Source organism: Marmota monax, unplaced genomic scaffold, assembly GCF_021218885.2.
Source record: "Marmota monax isolate L192 unplaced genomic scaffold, Marmota_monax_Labrador192_F-V1.1 WCK01_AAM20220418_F8-fsc00237, whole genome shotgun sequence".
Classification (NCBI taxonomy): Eukaryota; Metazoa; Chordata; class Mammalia; order Rodentia; family Sciuridae; genus Marmota; species Marmota monax.
The window spans coordinates 938,130-954,898 of NW_026694627.1; the positions used below are offsets into that span (position 1 = coordinate 938,130).

Here is a 16,769-nt window from a genome sequence, read left to right on the forward strand (position 1 = left end):
ATCTTTTTGATATGTTTCTGTATCCGATTTGCCAGAATTTTATTGAGGATTTTTGCATCTATGTTCATTAGAGATATTGGTCTGTAGTTTTCTTTCTTTGAAGTGTCTTTGTCTGGTTTAGGAATCAGGGTGATGTTGGCCTCATAGAATGAATTTGGAAGTTCTCCCTCTTTTTTTATTTCCTGAAATAGCTTGAAAAGTATTGGTATTAGTTCTTCTTTAAAGGTTTTGTAAAACTCTGCTGTATACCCATCCTGTCCTGGGCTTTTCTTAGTTGGTAGTCTTTTGATGGCTTCTTCTATTTCCTCAATTGATATTGGTCTGTTTAGGTTGGGTATATCCTCCTGACTCAATCTGGGCAGATCATATGTCTTAAGAAATTTATCGATGCCTTCACTATCTTCTATTTTATTGGAGTATAAGGATTCAAAATAATTTCTAATTGTCTTCTGTATTTCTGTAGTGTCTGTTGTGATATTGCCTTTTTCATCCCGTATGCTAGTAATTTGAGTTCTCTCTCCTCTTCGTTAGCATGGCTAAGGATCTGTCAATCTTATTTATTTTTTCAAAGAACCAATTTTTAGTTTTGTCAATTTTTTCAATTGTTTCTTTTGTTTCAATTTCATTGATTTCAGCTCTGATTTTAATTATTTCTTGCCTTCTACTACTTTTGCTGTTGTTTTGCTCTTCTTTTTTCTAGGGTTTTGAGATGAAGTGTGAGATCATTTATTTGTTGTTTTTTTCTTTTTTTTAAGGAATGAACTCCAAGCAATGAATTTTCCTCTTAGAACTGCTTTCATTGTGTCCCATAGATTCCAATATGTTGTGTCTGTGTTTTCATTTATCTCTAAGAATTTTTTAATTTCTTCCTTGATGTCTTCTGTAACCCATTGATCATTCAGTAACATATTGTTCATTTTCCAAGTGATGCAGGATTTTTCCTTCCTTTTTTTATCATTGATTTCTGGTTTCATTCCATTATGAGCAGATAGGATGCATGGTATTATCTCTACTCCTTTATAATTTCTAAGAGTTGCCCTGTGACATAATATATGGTCTATTTTTGAGAAGGATCCATGTGCTGCTGAGAAAAAAGTGTAACTGCTTGATGTTGGGTGGTATATTCTATATATGTCAATTAAGTCTAGGTTATTAATTGTATTATTGAGTTCTATAGTTTCTTTTTTCAACTTTTGTTTGGAAGATCTGTCCAGAGGTGAGAGAGATGTGTTGAAGTCTCCCTTAATTATTGTATTGTGGTCTATTTGACTCTTGAACTTGAGAAGAGTTTGTTTGATGAACATAGCTGCACCATTGTTTGGGGCATATATATTTATGATTGTTATGTCTTGTTGGTGTATGGTTCCCTTGAGCAGTATGTAGTGTCCTTCTTTATCCCTTTTGATTAACTTTGGCTTGAAGTCTATTTTATTTGATATGAGTATGGACACTCCTGCTTGCTTCCGAGGTCCATATGAGTGATATGATTTTTCCCAACCTTTCATTTTCAGTTTATGTATTTATTTTTCAGTTTTCGGCAGACACAACATCTTTGTTTGTATGTGGTGCTGAGGATCGAACCCGGGCCACACGCATGCCAGGCGAGCGTGCTACCGCTTGAGCCATGTCCCCAGCCCTGATCCATAAATTTTATCTCTAGGAAGTTATCTTTGGGAGCTAATCATGAAGTGTTCGTGGTCATTTTTTTCTTTTTGTGGTACTGGGAATTGAACCCAGGAAGACTCTACCACTGCTGAGCTATATCTCCAGCTATATCCCCATCTTTTTTTTTTTTTTTTTAATCTTTGAGATAGGATCTCAAGTTGCTGAGGCTGGCCTTGAACCTGTAGTCCTGCCTCAGCCTCCCAATTAGCTGGGATTACAGGTGTGCAACGCTGTGCCCAGCTTCACAGTTACTTCTATAGCATTGCAAGTTGCATTATTTATAACATTTAAAAATCTCCAGCAAACTAAAGATCATATTGTAGAAAACTAAGTAAGTTATTCTGCACTGAATCTTGTAAAGCCTTATAATTGTTAAGAAGATATTATAAAAGGTTATTTAGTGACCTAGGGAAATGTATAGTGAGTGGGGGAAGATAAGCCTGTTCTAATTCTATATTGTGCTCCTTTTTCATACAAACGTATGGGTTGTCTCTAATCATGGAGGTGATTTTTCTCTATTTTCATGATTTAATGGAGTGAATACATACTGTATGTGAACACAGAATCATTAAAATAAAGATAAATGAAAGAACAAAAAAACTATGGTAAAGCCAAATGTTGCTGTGGGTGCTAGTGTACCAGTATGTCCCCACATGCTCCTATTTTTTGTTTGTTTATTTTATGGTGCTGGGGATTGAACCCAGGGCCTCCGAGCTAGATAAGGGTTCTACACTCCAAGCCTGCCTTATCCTTTTAGAAAGTGGAGCGATATAATGTGGGATACACACCTGTAATCCCATTGATTTGGGAGGCTTGAGAGTCAGGAGGGTCACAAATTCAAAGCCAGCTTGGGCAATTTAGTGAGACCCTGTCTCAAAATCAGATAAAAAGTGCTGGGTTTGTAACTCATTTATAGTGTACTTGCCAAGTATGCTTGAGGCCCTGGGTTTAATCCCCAGCACCAAAGATCAAAATATAAATGAAAAATTTGATTTAAAAAATGTAAAACCAGGGCTGGGGTTGTGGCTCAGAGGTAGATCATGTGTGAGGCCCTGGGTTCGGTCCTCAGCACCACATAAAAATAAAATAAAATATATTGTGTCTACCTATAACTAAAAAATCAATATTTAAATTAAAAAAAATGTAAAACCAGCTGGGTGCACACCTGTAAACCCAGCAACTCTGGAGGCTGAGGCAGAAGGATTGCAAGTATGAGACCAGCCTCAACAACTTTGTGAGATCCTGTCTCAAAATAAAATAAAAAGGACTGGAATGTAGCTCAGTGGTAAAGTATCCCCGGATTCAATCTTCAGTACTCTTCCAGCCTCCAAAAAGGTGCGAACTGGTAAACTTGAGACTTACCCAGATTTAAGCTTTGGGCTTTTAGAATGCTTTCACTTGCAGGGGCTGGGGTTGTGGCTCAGCGGTAGAGCACTTGCCCAGCACATGCGGGGCACTTGGTTTGATCCTCAGCAACACATAAAAATAAAAATAAAGATATTGTATCCAGCTACAACTAAAACAAAGTATTAAAAAAAATGCTTTCACTTGCAAATGCTTAGATTGATTAGTTTGTTCACCCTCGGCTTTTTCTCCTATGCTAGCACTTACCTAGACTGCTTGAAGGAACTATAAAGGCAGGCTGGGGTGATCATGTTGAATAGACGAGGATGATCAGTTAGCCACAGAGCCAGCAGGGACCCCTGTCCTGTGCTGCCTGTGTTGCATATATAGTGACCCCTCTTGTGCTTCCAGAGGTCCATTCTCCTCTCACCTTTTTTCCTTCTGTGCTACTAAAACAGGAATCTATTCAAAGGACTGTTTTGTGTTTCTCACCCATCACACCAGGAAGGGTTGGGTGAAGCAGCTTTTTTGTTTTTTTTGGTACTGGAGATTGGGCCCAGAGGTGCTTTACCACTGAGCCACATCTCCAGCTCTTTTGTATTCTTTATTTAGAGACAGGGCCTCTCTGGGTTGTTTAGGGCCTCGCTAAGTTGCTGAGGCTGGCTTTGAACTCTTCATCCTCCTGCCTCAGCCTCCTGAGTTGCTGGGATTACAGGTGTGTGTCACCACACTGGGCTGGGTGGAGCATCTTGATCAGGGCAGGAGAAGAGAACCATAGGGAGCTCCAGGAGAAGAAGAAGTGTCTGCCTCTCATTTTCGTTCAGCTTACTCATGCTAGAAGGTTCGCCTCACAGATGGAGATGCTGAGGCTCAAGGAGAGGCCTTGCCCTGGCTTCCGTTATCCCAGCCTCCTTGGTTCTCGCCCACCCGGTTATTCCTCTTCAGTCCTAATCCTGACCTCTGGGGACTCCCAGATAGCACCTTTGTCCTCTCCACAGGTCTCTGGTTTAGCTCCTTCATATTTTTCTTTTTTTCTTTTGTAGAAAGAAAAGTCAAAGTCGAACAGTTCAACAGCTCGGGAACCTAATGGTTTTCCCTCTGATGCCTCAGCCAACTCCTCTCTCCTCCTCGAGTTCCAAGGTGAGTTGCCTCTGTGTGTCTTCTTTGCAGGAAATAGAGAATGGAGGTGAGTGAGGAGGAGCTCTGAGAAGAGCAGTGCTGGGGTTTGCCTGGGTCTTCCTTGAGATCACACCTAGCCCTGCAGGGCAGAGGTGGGCAGCTGGCACATGAGAGCCAAGGTTAGGGGTCTAAAGCTACAGGATGACTAGTAGCTGACAGACTCCTATCAGGGCCTGTTTTTCTGAGTCAGTGTATTTTATTTTATTTTTTAAAGAACTAAAATTTTCTTTCTCTTTTTTTTTTTACTTTTTGGGAGCTACATCTCCAGCCCCAGGGCGTGTGTTTTACTGTGGTGCCTTAGTATAGATCACCAAAGCCAGCCCTGCCTGGGCTGACCTGCAGCCATGTCCTCCCCTTCTCATCCCTTGACACCTACGGGGCAGTCATTGTTGACAGAACCCTTTCACTTGAGTTTCTCATCTTTTATCCTTCTATCAGCCTGTGATCTAGACCAGACAGTTGTTATCATCCCTATTTAAGGAAACTGATGCTCAGAGAAGAGAGCCTGTTGACTCTCATGGGGACAGAGCTTCAGTCTTTTTATGATAAACATCACTTCTGTTTTAGCGTGAGACATAGCGGTCTCTATAGGTATGAAGACAAGGGTGGGCTTAGGACTTTGCCTTCAAAACTAGACCTGGCACCAGCCCAGCCTGCAGTTTCCCCTCCCACCCTCCCTCACCTGACCAAAGTCAGAGTAAACAAGGAGGAGAATGCAGGCAAGGGGCCTCCAGCTCTGGGTGGAGTTCAGTAACTGTAAAGCCTTGGGAGACACAGGGGTTCCATTCCTTAGTCTGGCCATCTCTGTGGGCTGCAGGGTGCACAGGGACCAACAGCAGCATCGAAAGAGGGTTGGGATTTCCCCCGAGGGAGCCAGGGAGAGGAAGGCACGGCACACACAGCACCTGGCACAGGTGCCATGAGCGGAACCGTTCTTCGGTCAGCAGTAGCTAGGTGGAGCCAAGGGTGGGAGTGGAGGAAGAACAGGCATCAAGGCCAGAGAGCAGAAAGGACTTTGGAGGTTGGGATAGGACTGTCTTACATCTGCCCTAAGAAGCAGTGGAGCAGTGGAGCGTGAAATCATTCTTCAGGCAGCTGGGACCCATCCAAGGGTTTGGAAAGATCACGCAGACAGTGGTGTGAATGTGTGAGACCAACGGCAGGACAGGTAGGTGGCTGTCACAGAAAGCCATGCCAGAGATATTGAGCCCTGAAAAGAGCAGCAGAAAAGGAAGGAGCAAGCACAGGTGACCTCTGAGAGGAGATGACATCTGGTTTGGTGACTGGCTGCAGGAGGGGCGGGGAGGGGAGCTGTGGACACCCAGGGTTTTAAATTAGATGGTGGTTCACAGTGTTCAAACAAAGCTCCCCGGTAGTGGCTCCTCATCCCTGGGGCAACCAGGTAGCTGAAGGACCTGAGTGACCACCTCCAGATGCCACCCAAGAGTGCCAGATCGTATCATTTTCTGTGTAGTGTGAAAAATTGGGAAGCACTGACCACTGGTGCAACTCTGCCCTTTGTTCTTTGTCAGTGAGAAAACGCCAGGTCCAAGTTGTAAGTGGTATCAGTAAGGAAGCCAGCCATTAAATGAGCATAACTTGACCTTCCCAAAGTGTAAATCCTTCTTGAAGTTAAAAGATTTGTGCTGCATCTGATGCTTATGATAATAGGTTATGAAACAGAAAATACGTTAATCAACTTAGACGGCAGATAATTTGCTGTGCATAGAAACCCACGTGGGTCCACCTTTTCAGGGGGTGTCTTCAGCAGTGCTCATTGTATCCATGGTGTCCGTGGCTGCTCATGGAGATGCCAGGTCCTAAGCTCTGAACTGAGCTCCTCTTGAGGAAAATGCCCACCCCAGTTGTTGCCTTTGCTGTTTGATTTTCAGATGAAAACAGCAACCAGAGTTCTGTGTCTGACGTCTGTCAGCTCAAGGTGGACAGCAGCACTAGCTCGAGCCCAAGTCCCCAGCAGAGTGAGTCCCTGAGTCCAGCACACACCTCCGACTTCCGCACTGATGACTCCCAGCCCCCTACTCTGGGCCAGGAGATCCTCGAGGGTGAGTTGGGGTGACCCAGGATGAGCATCAGGGAGGGTCTTTACCTCTGGACTTGACGTTTCTCTTCTTTGGATTAGAGGTTAAAGAAACCCAGTGCAGGGTGCACGCCTGTAATCCAGCCACTCAAGAGACTGAGGCAGGAGGATTGAAAATTTCAATGCCTAGTACTGTTGGGAGGAAAAAAAAAAAAATAGGGCTGGGGATGTGGCTCAGTGGTTGAGTGCCCCTGAGTTCAATCCCTGGTACCAAAAAAAAAAAAACAGAGTGTGAACCTCAGAGCCTGGCAGCATCCAGCTATTTGGTAACCACTCAGGAATGACTGTATTTTATCCCTTCACAAACTGAAGAGAATAGGAAGTACAGTTGCATGCTGGGCTCTGTGTAATGAGCTTTTGGCATTTGATTCCTGGCATGATCCTCTCAAAAACCTTACAAGATAGCAGCTACTGTCTCCATTTCACAGTTGAGGAAGGTGGAGACTTAGAAAGGTTAAATCTGTGTCCAGGAGCACAGAGCTAGTAACTGGAGGATCTGGATGTAGGTTTAGGTCCTTCCAATGTCAGAGTTTCTGCTCTTTGCCCTGTGTCCTGCTAACAAGATGCAAGCACCTGTGCATGTCTTTGGCCCCCATCAGCTTCTTCTGTTCTGTGACCCCTTAACATCAGGCCTCAGAATGGAGTTTCTCCCTCTGGAAAGTGCCAAGTGCAGCTAAGACTCAACTGTACTTCCTCCTGCCTTGTACCTTCTGTCTGACCCCAAGGCAGCTCTCATAAGACCAGGAGGCTGAGTTAGGATTGTGACGTTGCAGCTGGCGAGTGGCAGGATGAGCTACTGTGTGTGTTGCAGGTGTCCAAGGAGGGACCAGGCTCCCCAGCCAGCACTGGTGGTGGCCCTCTGTGACATAGCCATACTTTACTACCCTCAGTGGCTGCCCCCTCCCCCCAGACCTGGCCCAGTGAGACCTTGCACATTTGCTTTCCGGCTGGTGTTCTTCCCCCCTCTCTACCTATATCATAGGAAATCCCCTGCCAGCTTGAGGCTGAGATGCCCCCTTGAGCTCTGCTGCCCTCGGGCTGACCTTGCTGTTCTTTCAGAGCCCTCCCTGCCTGCTTCCGAAGTTGCTGATGAACCTCCCACCCTCACAAAGGAAGAGCCAGTCCCACTAGAGACACAGGTGAGGTGTCCCTTTGGCTTTTCATATTTCTAAGGGAAAAAATAAAGACAGCCGACCAGCAGCTGGGTTGCTAGCTTGGCACATGCTATGGAAGGGGCAAAGGCAGCCAGGGAGCTGGTGTCTCCAGTAGTAAGGCAGGGCAAGAGGTGAGTCGTCTGCCAGGAGGTCAAGGTGAGTGTTGGGGTTGTAATGCAGGTTTATGGGCAGGTTTGGTGAGAGGGATGGCCCTGTCACTTGGTATTCTTGCTGCTCCTAGATTGCAGAGGAAGAGGAAGACTCAGGTGCCCCGCCCCTGAAACGCTTCTGTGTGGACCAACCCCCAGTGCCGCAGACAGCATCCGAAAGCTAGCACTGTCCCAGAGCCCTCGCCTCCTGGCCCCTGCCTCTATTTATTGCATTCTGGTTCTGGCCATGCCGTGTTGCTGGGGTAAGGGCAAGCACCGGGGTCCAGAGTCTGCACTTGGGAGCCTTCTGGGCTGGACTTGGGGTTGGAGCATCATCTTCCCGTCCCTGGCACCTATGTCTGTTTGCTCTGAGAAGGGGAGCACTCATGTCGTTTTGCACCCCAAGTAAGCTGGAGTATCAGCCATCCCAAGGTTCATCTGTCACCACCAGGAAGCATTCTCTGCTCCAGAACCTCTGGACTGAGCTGCTGCGCTTCTTTGAAGAGAAAGAGATGTGGAAGGTACCCTCTGGAGAGGAGAGTGCCTAAGTTACTTGAACTTGAATGGAGACTGTAGATTCATGGACTTTCCCACAGGGCTAGGGCCCTGTAGGCTGCTGTTGGAGAAGGACTGGGTAGAGACACGGGAGGGCAGGAAGGAAGGGCAGAAAGTCCATATACATTTCCTGCCTCTCCTGGGCTCTCTAGCTGCTGACAGTCCTGTGCCCCTCTGGAACTGCCCTCTTCCCCCAACACACACACACACGCGCACGCGCGCACACCAACGCACACATGCACACAGCTTTCTCTGTACCTGTTCATTTCGTTCCAGCTTCCCCTGCCTCCTGCCACACTTTACCTAGCAGGGATCTGAGGTCTGACAGCAGTACCCACCCCCACAGTACTTCAGCTCACACTTTCTAGGAAGTCCCTTTTTCTTTGAAATCTGCATGTTTAATTGAACTTTGTGATTTTATTTTTTGTTTCAAAAAAGTTTAAGAAAATGAAAATGGACAACAGCAAGTGAAGACATATTTTAGCACTGAATAGAATATTTTTAAAATTAAACTATTTGAAATACGTCTTGTTTGAATCTGTACTTGTTCTTGTAGGTGGTGGGGGCAGGGCTGGTAGCATGGTGGTCAGGTGCTGGGCTAGCCCTGTTGGTGTCTTGCTTCCAGGGTGCACTTTCTGAGAGAATCGTCAGAGTTGGCATGGAGTGGGAATTGTACCTTTTTCCCTGTGCACAGGGAATACAACTATAGTGGGCGTGTTTTCCACAGCCACATGTACGTAGGAGGGATTTGTGAGTTCGTTATTTTACTTTTTTAATTGTAAGATAGCTATGCACAGTGGTGCACACCTGTAATCCCAGTGATTTGGGAGGCTAAGGAGGAAGATCATAGGTTCAAAGCCAGCCTCAGCAACTCACAAGGCCCTAAGTTACTTAGTGAGACCCTGTCTCCAAAAAAAGGACTGAGGATGTGGCTCAGTGGTTAAGCATCCCTGGGTTCAATCATCCCTGGTACCAAAAGAATTCTGGTAAAATACACAAAGAGGCACGCACATGCTCAAGAGGGAGGGACACAAAGAGACGTAAACTGGGATTTAATCTGGAGCATTTTGCCTCTGAGCCACATTGCCAGCTCTTTTATTTTGAGACAGGGTCTTGCTGAATTACCAGGGCTGGCCTTTAACTTGCTATCGTGCCTTAGCCTCCCAGGTAGCTGGGATCATAGGCATGTGCCACCATGCCCAGTGACATGTACTCTGTGTGTGTCCTGCATGAGCGAGCTGTGCTCACGCTGGGCTCCGTTGTCTCCAGCCCACTTTCAGCTCTCCCAGCGCGTGCAGTCCAACGGTGCTAACTATATCCTTGATGCTGTGCGGCCACCGTCACTGTCCAGCCCAGAAGTTTGTCATTACCCCAGAGACCTCCTAACCAATAATAAGCACTCCATTTTTCCCCTCCCTCCAGCCCTGGGCAACCACAAATCTGCCCTCTGACCATGAGTTCTTTCTTGTTCTGATTCCAAAGGAAAACCAGAGAGTCATGGTTGGAAAGAATTCTACATTCTCCATGTTCCAAGAATTTGAGTATTGTCTGAAGCAGTTCCTCTCATTTCTCATAGGGGCTCCAGGTATCATGATGAAACCAGAACACAGAGTTCTACTGCCTATTATCTTTAAAAGTTTTTTTTTTTTTTAATTATTTATTTATTTAAATTTTGGGTTTTCATTTCCCAGAAGAAAAGAGGCATAGTAGAAGAAAGAGAGGTTTGATCCTATGGGAATCAAGACCGAGACTAAGTCCTCCTGTCTTTTCCTTAAAGATTATTTAGAGCCCTCCAGTGTGGGACAGATGGATGGATGGATGTGTCCTATTGCAGGTTTGAAAGCCGTCCAGGAGAAAAATGTTCAGTTTTCAACCCCATCGCATATCATGTTGTGCCACCATCGTTTGGAGAAGGAAGGAGCGCCTAGCATCCTGGGGATGTGGCTGTGATCCCAGCAACACAGGAGGCCGAGGCAGGAGGACTGCAAGTTAGGGACACCCTGTCTCAAAACATGAAGAGGGCTGGGGATGTGACTCAGTGGTCAGGCACCCCTGGGCTCAATCCCCACTACAAAGAAAAAGCAGAGGGACAAGGTTGTATAAATGCATTGTCAGTCCCCACCACATAGTCTCCCACCATAAGTGATGAGGAGGAGGAGAAAAGAGAACCCAGCAAAGCAAAAGCAAGGGGAGGGAGGGGGAGAGAAGGAGAGAGTGCGAGCTCTTCTAAAAATGTTAACACTATTAGGTTGTCGAAAGAGTGTCAGATCCTGAAACTCTTGTGTGTGGTACCTGAAATAAGGTGGTGTGTGTGTGTGTGTGTGTGTGTGTGTGTGTGTGTATTGGGGATGAACCCAGGGCTGTACGCATGTTTGACAAGCACTCTACCACTGAGCTCTGTCTTCAGCCCAAGATGGCCTTCGTGTGTTTAAACAAAGGAAAGTATTGAAAGTACAATGAATAAGAGACGAAAAAATGACCAGGCAGATTTGAGAAGGAACCTATACAATTTCTTTTTTGTATGGGGAATGGGTACTGAGGATTGAACTCAAGGGCACTTGACCACTGAGTTACATCTCCAGCCTTATTTTGTATTTTTTATTTAGAGACAGGGTCTCACTGAGTTGCTTAGCGCCTCACAGTTGCTCAGGCTGGCTTTGAACTTGTGATCCTCCTGCTTCAGCCTCCTGGGATTACATGTGTGTGCTACCATGCCTGGCCAAGGAACCCATACAGTTTCTACAAATGAAAAACAGTTAGGAAGTAAAATGTCCAGACAAGGATAAGCAGGAGTGAAAAATAGCAAGGGGAATTAGCAGCTGACATTCATGGAGACTGCATGTCCTGATGCTAGAGCTGGGAAAGTAGGAAGTCAGGAATTCCATCCATCAGGGGCCAGTCCCTCTGTGTGGGACCACAACAGACACAGCGTTCTAGATTCCAAAGTAGAGAGAGCCTACAAAGGAACATGTAGGACGATGGAAAAGATACTATGGAAACCCTTCTCTTTCACTGACTTCCACTTTTATCATTGAAATTCAGGCTAGTGGCCTCCACCACCATCTTGAAATTGATAAGAATTGGGAAGATGAGAAGAAAGAAGACAAAGTCAAGGGCTGAGCCACAAGTTCTTCATGAACAACGTGTCAGTTCCCTCTGGGCAGTGGTAGGCCCTGTCCTTAATGCACATTTCAATGACCTGAGCCTGCCTAACAGTGCACTGAATGTGGGGAGCACTGAAGATGGACAGCAACTGAAGGCTGGAAAGGGCACAGGCACATGTTCAGTGGGACAGAGCTTTTCAGAGGTGATGAGGCCACAAAGGTCCCTTCCTGGTTAGTGAGGCAAAGACTGTTATAAGGAGGCCTCACACCATTCTGCCTGTGCTACCGAGGACACAGCCCTCCTTTCTGGTCAGTGCAGCACCCAGTGGCCACCGTGGAAGCAGAGAGCAGGCCTGAGCCAACGAAAATCAAAGCTGCCCACCTCCATTTCGGCCTCCCTAGCCTCCACAGCTGTGAGGAAATACATGCTGTCCTTTATAAATCAGTCTCCAGTATTTGCATCTGGCACTGTGGGTTGTGCCCAGGGGGCTCTACCACTGAGCTACATCCCCAGTCCTTTTTATTTCAAGACAGGGTCTCAGTAAGTTCCCCAAGCTGGCCTTGACTTGTGGTCCTCCCCCGTGGCCTCCTGAGTTTCTGGGTGCACCACCACACACAATCTTTTTATTTTTTAATGTCTCCCTTGTTCCAGCTTTGGCCAATTAGAGTCCCTCTATGCCGTCTCCTGTGCCCTTTGAACATGTCCTCATGATTCGAGCAATTCCTTACTTTTGGGTACAGGATGTTAAAAGACTCACTTTGGACATTGCCAGCCCCATTCATTTTCCCAGGGAGCTCTGCATCCTTTTCAGCAGGGAATATTTAGCAACCTAAATAAACCTAGACTTTGCTAATGAAGAAAAAATAAAAATTAAAAAAAGGAAGTAGACTAAGGACAGATTTTGGAGCTCTGTGCAGATCAGGCCAGGATTGGTTTTACTCCATTGGCCTTAGGGAGCCAACCATTGGGAGTGGTGGGATACTGTGGAGAGGGAGGAGATGGGAACCGGAGAACAACTGGAAGGATATTCACATGGTGTGTTTGTCTTTTTTTTTTTTTTTTTTTAGTACCAGGGATTGAACTCAGGGCCACTCAACCACTGAGCCCCATCCCTAGCCCTATTTTGTATTTTATTTAGAGACAGGGTCTCACTGAGTTGCTTAGCACCTCACTTTTGCTGAGGCTGGCTTTGACTTGCACTCCTCCTGCCTCAGCCTCTGGAGCCACTGAGATTACAGGTGTGTGCCACTGCGCCCAGTTGTGTCTGTACTTGTTGAGAGGAGTTGTATAGTCCTGTCAGTCTGAGGATAGAGCAGTGATAGTATGAAAGTGAAAAAGGTGAAATACAGTGAGAAAGATGGACGCAATACAGGAAACAAAATAAGAAAGAAAATGTAATCAGTCCATGATGTGAATCATCTGTGAATCGCACATAATCATAAGTTTATATACTGCCCATTGGTTTAACTGATCATAATATAATTTCGGTGATATGTTTGTATACATGTGTGGTGTTGGGGAGAATATAACAGATGGCAAAGACCAAAATAACAAATTTATTCATGAAGCAGGAAGGCCTCCATCCTACAAAATAGAATGAAAGCTCACATTGGGCAAGAGCAGCCAGGCATGGGTGGCTCAGTGACTTGGGAGGCTGAGACAGGAGGATCAAAAGTTTGAGGACAGCCTCAGCTATTTAGCAAGACCCTGTCTTAAAAAGGGATGGGGATATAGTTCAGTGGCAAAGCACCCTGGATTCGATGTCCAGTACCAACAGAAAAAAGAGTCTCCGTTGGGCAAAAGCAGAACACTGATTTTATAAGATAGGTACAAGAAAACGATTATAGGGGGGAAAAAAAGCTGATTGATTAACATCAGGTTACTTCTTTGTGAGGGTTAAAGCACAAGGGACTTCCTTTTTACTTTGACTCAGGTGGATTGAAATATGATGTTTCCAGGAAAAACTGGTCAAATTGGGACTTATCTGTTTTAAAATTTGGAAATGAGGTGACTCCATTCTGGCTTGGTCTGATCTGTTGGAGTCTGGTGAAGAAATTCAGTGTAAAATAACGGCCTCCCACAATTTTTGTTTAACAGAGGACTAAGTCTTCATCTTCCATGGAAAAAATTCAACAATATTTGAAACTGGAAACTGGGCTGGGCATGTATATAACCCAGTCATAGGCTACATGCTTGGCTCTGGACCCACTCCCCAGTGCTGTAAAACAAGTGCATAAAATAGCAAAATATTTGTTATTTAGAAATGTGGAGGTAAGGTTGGGCATGGTGGCCCACACTTGTAATTCCAGCCATTTGGGAGGCTGAGATAGAAGGATCACAAGTTCAAGGCCAGCCTCAGCAACTTAGTGAGACCCTGTCTTAAAAAATAAGAAGGGCTGGGGATGTAGCTCAGTAGTAAAATGCCCCTGGGTTCAATCCCCAGTACAAACCAAACCAAACCAAACCAAACAAAACAAAACAAAAAGGAAATGTGGAGGTAAATACCAGAGGAAACAGCTTAATGAGTTAAAAATGGAAGTCTGGTGGAGCAGACAGCAGGCAGGGGAGGTTGCTTCTGGGCTGCTTCATGTAAAACTATGATATGTTTTTGAACTATGTTTATGTTTCTTTTTAGAACTATGTATATTTTACCGACTAAGACATCATTTTAATGCAACTTAGAACATATGAAAGCAGAACATATGACATCAGAGTTGGCATGGTGGCTCACACCTGTAATCCCAGCCACCTGAGAGGCTGAGCAGGAGGATCCAAAATTCAAGGTCAGTCTGGGCAACTTAGCGAGACCCTATTATTGCAAAATAAAGATTTAAAAAGGGATAGGGATGTAATCGATGGTAGAGCATCACTGGCTTCAATCCCCAGTATCATAAAAAAATAGAGCAGTTATTACAGTAATGACAAAAGAATGTAGGAGGGACCCTATCAGGATGGTAGGAAGGGGAAATAGTTCAAGAATTTAAGCAGGTACATTTGACATTCCCTGGTTGACCTGTGGCTGCAGAACTCAAGAGAGAGATGGAAGTAATCAGTAGAAATAAGTCTGAGTCTCAGCCTCCACCTCTTTCTTGAGGTCTGCAGCCACAATTCAACCAGGGGCAATCAGTAGAAATAAAACCCACCAAGCTTCCATGGGTTTTCTCCCCCACTATTTGAATGAACTAATAGGGCAGAGACTCAAATGGGTTCTGCTCAGCAAGTCTCACCCTCTACTACCACTTTCCTCAGAGCTTCCAGATGTGTTCTAGATGGCTGTCCAGCGCCTGGAGCTCATCCTTGACTTCCACGTATGTAGAACCCTGCCTCTCCAGCACTGGAGTGGACTGCGGTCCATAGCAGTTCCAAGTGCTAAAATGACTTTGATGCCTAGATGCCCAGTTCTTGTGTGTCATAGATTTGTTTTTTGTTCTTGCTGTGAGACAAGTACTCTACTACTGATTACACCTCTAGCCTAGATGTGTTTTTGAAATATAAAAAAATTTCCATCATTTGTTTCTTAATGTTTGTGGAGTCTTTAGTCTGTCTGCTTGAAGTCTGCTGTTGGGTATCTGTTCCTGCTGAGGTCTGTCCTGTTATCGAGCTCCACTAATCTTGTTCCACTTAAGCCCTTAGTATCACTGCCACCCAACTGCAATTCCATTCTAAGTGGTCACTCCAGTTCAACCAACACAGTGGCCAGGATGACCGATTCCTCTGCCAATCTTATTGGATTCTTTTCTTTCCTTGGTACTGGGGATTTGTGAGAAATGACAGTCCAGTGCTCCATTTTCAGAATACAGCCGTAATTGGACCCAATTGTAGCCATTTTGATTATAGCCCTTCACTTTGATCCCCCCAATTTTAAAATTAGCTAATCAGGTTTATTGTACCCAAGCTCCTCCAAACAGGGCAAAGGGCAGTAATAAAAGTGGTTGGCCTGCCTACCCCTGCCGGCTCGCTAGCCAGGTTTCTGCAGACACCCTTCTAGCAGGAGCAAACACCTTACCCATCCACTTCTGAGCATGTTTGGTTGCTTGCAGTATTTCTAACAGGATTGAACCTAGGGGTGCTTAACCACTGAACCACATCCCCAGCCCTTTTTAAGACAGGGTCTCTTAAGGCTTCAAGTTACTGAGGCTGATGTTGAACTTGTGATCCTCCCGCCTCAACTTTCCCAGTTGTGGCGATTACAGGCCTGCGCCCCCATGCCTTGACCACCTGACCCAGTCTGATGTACAGAAGTTTTCATGGTCTTCAGCCTGCTGTTCTCTTGGCCTAGAATGTTTGGCCCTCATTTCTCTGTCTCGAGAATTTTTTTCTCTTTTCGCAATTCCATGCCATATCCTCTGAGAAGACTTCTCCCACTCATCTTCAAAGAAATGACTACGTGGCTGGGGTTATAACTCAGTGTAGGATCACCTGGGTTTGATTCTCAGCACCACATATAAATAAAAGTCCATTGACCACTGAAAAAAGAAAAAAGACATGGCTCCTGAAGGAAAATGGGCTCCCTTCTCCCTAGGTGATCAGAGGAGTCTTCATTAGTGATCAGGTGGCCTCTGACCAAGAATTTGGTGGGAAAATTTTACTTTTTTTCTTGCAATTCTGGGGATCAAATCGAGGGCTTCAAGCATATCAGGCAAGTGCTCTACCAACTGAGCTACCGCCTACCCCTGCCCCCAGGTTTTCGCTGTTATTGTCCTTTAATTAAACTTACTTATATACGGTGCTGAGAATGGAACCCAGTGCCTCACACATGCTACGCGAGGGCTCTAGTACTGAGCCACATCCCCAGCCCCCAGATTCTCTTGAAATGAGAAGAAAAGGAGACAAGGGTCTGGCAATGGCAGGCCACATTCAGGGACCTAGCAACGTAGCCCTGTTGAACAACAGGCTGAGAAGTGTACCCTGGGGCCACTGAAAAATCTTTGAACTAAGAAAGGCCATTTAATAAGGAGAGGATTTAATCAGCGCGTTTCTGGTTGTTCTGTCCAGATTCTGGACTCTGTGGGTGCCGGCTGCAGCCGCTCAGGCTCCGCGCCCTCCAGCAGTCGGCCGCTTTCTCGCTGCGCACTTATCACAGAACTCTTGATTTTTTGCGTCTGTTATATTTTTAGGGCAGTCTCTCCTCTTGTTTTTTTTTTCCCCCCGAGAGCATACAGCACGGCGCCAGGAACATCGTTGGGTGATGGTGAACACATCTGATGGATGAATGCACGTATTCTGAGATATCCTTTAACTTCTCATTCCGAAGACCCTCCTATGTTACCCTTTCCAACAAGCCTCGCCTAGGAACAAACGGAATACTATCTCAACCACACTCTCGTCCACAAGTTAACTTTGGGGTGAGCAAGGCTGGGGCTCAAGCCGTGCTTGGGCAGCACCTCTACGTGGGGAAGGTCTCAGGAGCGATTCCCGCCAACACCTCCTCGAAGTCCAACCCCACCCAAGCATTCCCGGGCGTGGCCCAGAGCGGCGCCTTTAAGAAGGGGGCGGAGCACAAGTGGAAAGACAAAGCCC

At 45.7% G+C, this 16,769-nt stretch overlaps 1 protein-coding gene across 2 annotated transcripts in view; it reads left to right on the top strand.

Moving 5' to 3' along the window:
- Nucleotides 1–14,758, top strand: part of Bcl7b (BAF chromatin remodeling complex subunit BCL7B) — a 35,897-nt gene extending 21,139 nt beyond the window's left edge. Inside the window, exons 3-7 of one of the 2 annotated variants that reach the window (XR_006846822.1) lie at nt 4,053–4,149; nt 6,081–6,251; nt 7,346–7,425; nt 13,885–14,032; nt 14,499–14,758. Coding sequence is in view for 1 of the 2 variants with exons in the window: in XM_046422834.1 (XP_046278790.1) it covers nt 4,053–4,149; nt 6,081–6,251; nt 7,346–7,425; nt 7,682–7,774 (441 nt within the window). In the remaining variant the exon portion in view is untranslated. Of the gene's footprint in view, nt 1–4,052; nt 4,150–6,080; nt 6,252–7,345; nt 7,426–7,681; nt 8,671–13,884; nt 14,033–14,498 lie in introns of those variants that run through there. The other variant, XM_046422834.1, reaches the window with a different exon arrangement.
- The last annotated feature ends 2,011 nt before the right edge of the window (nt 14,759–16,769 follow it).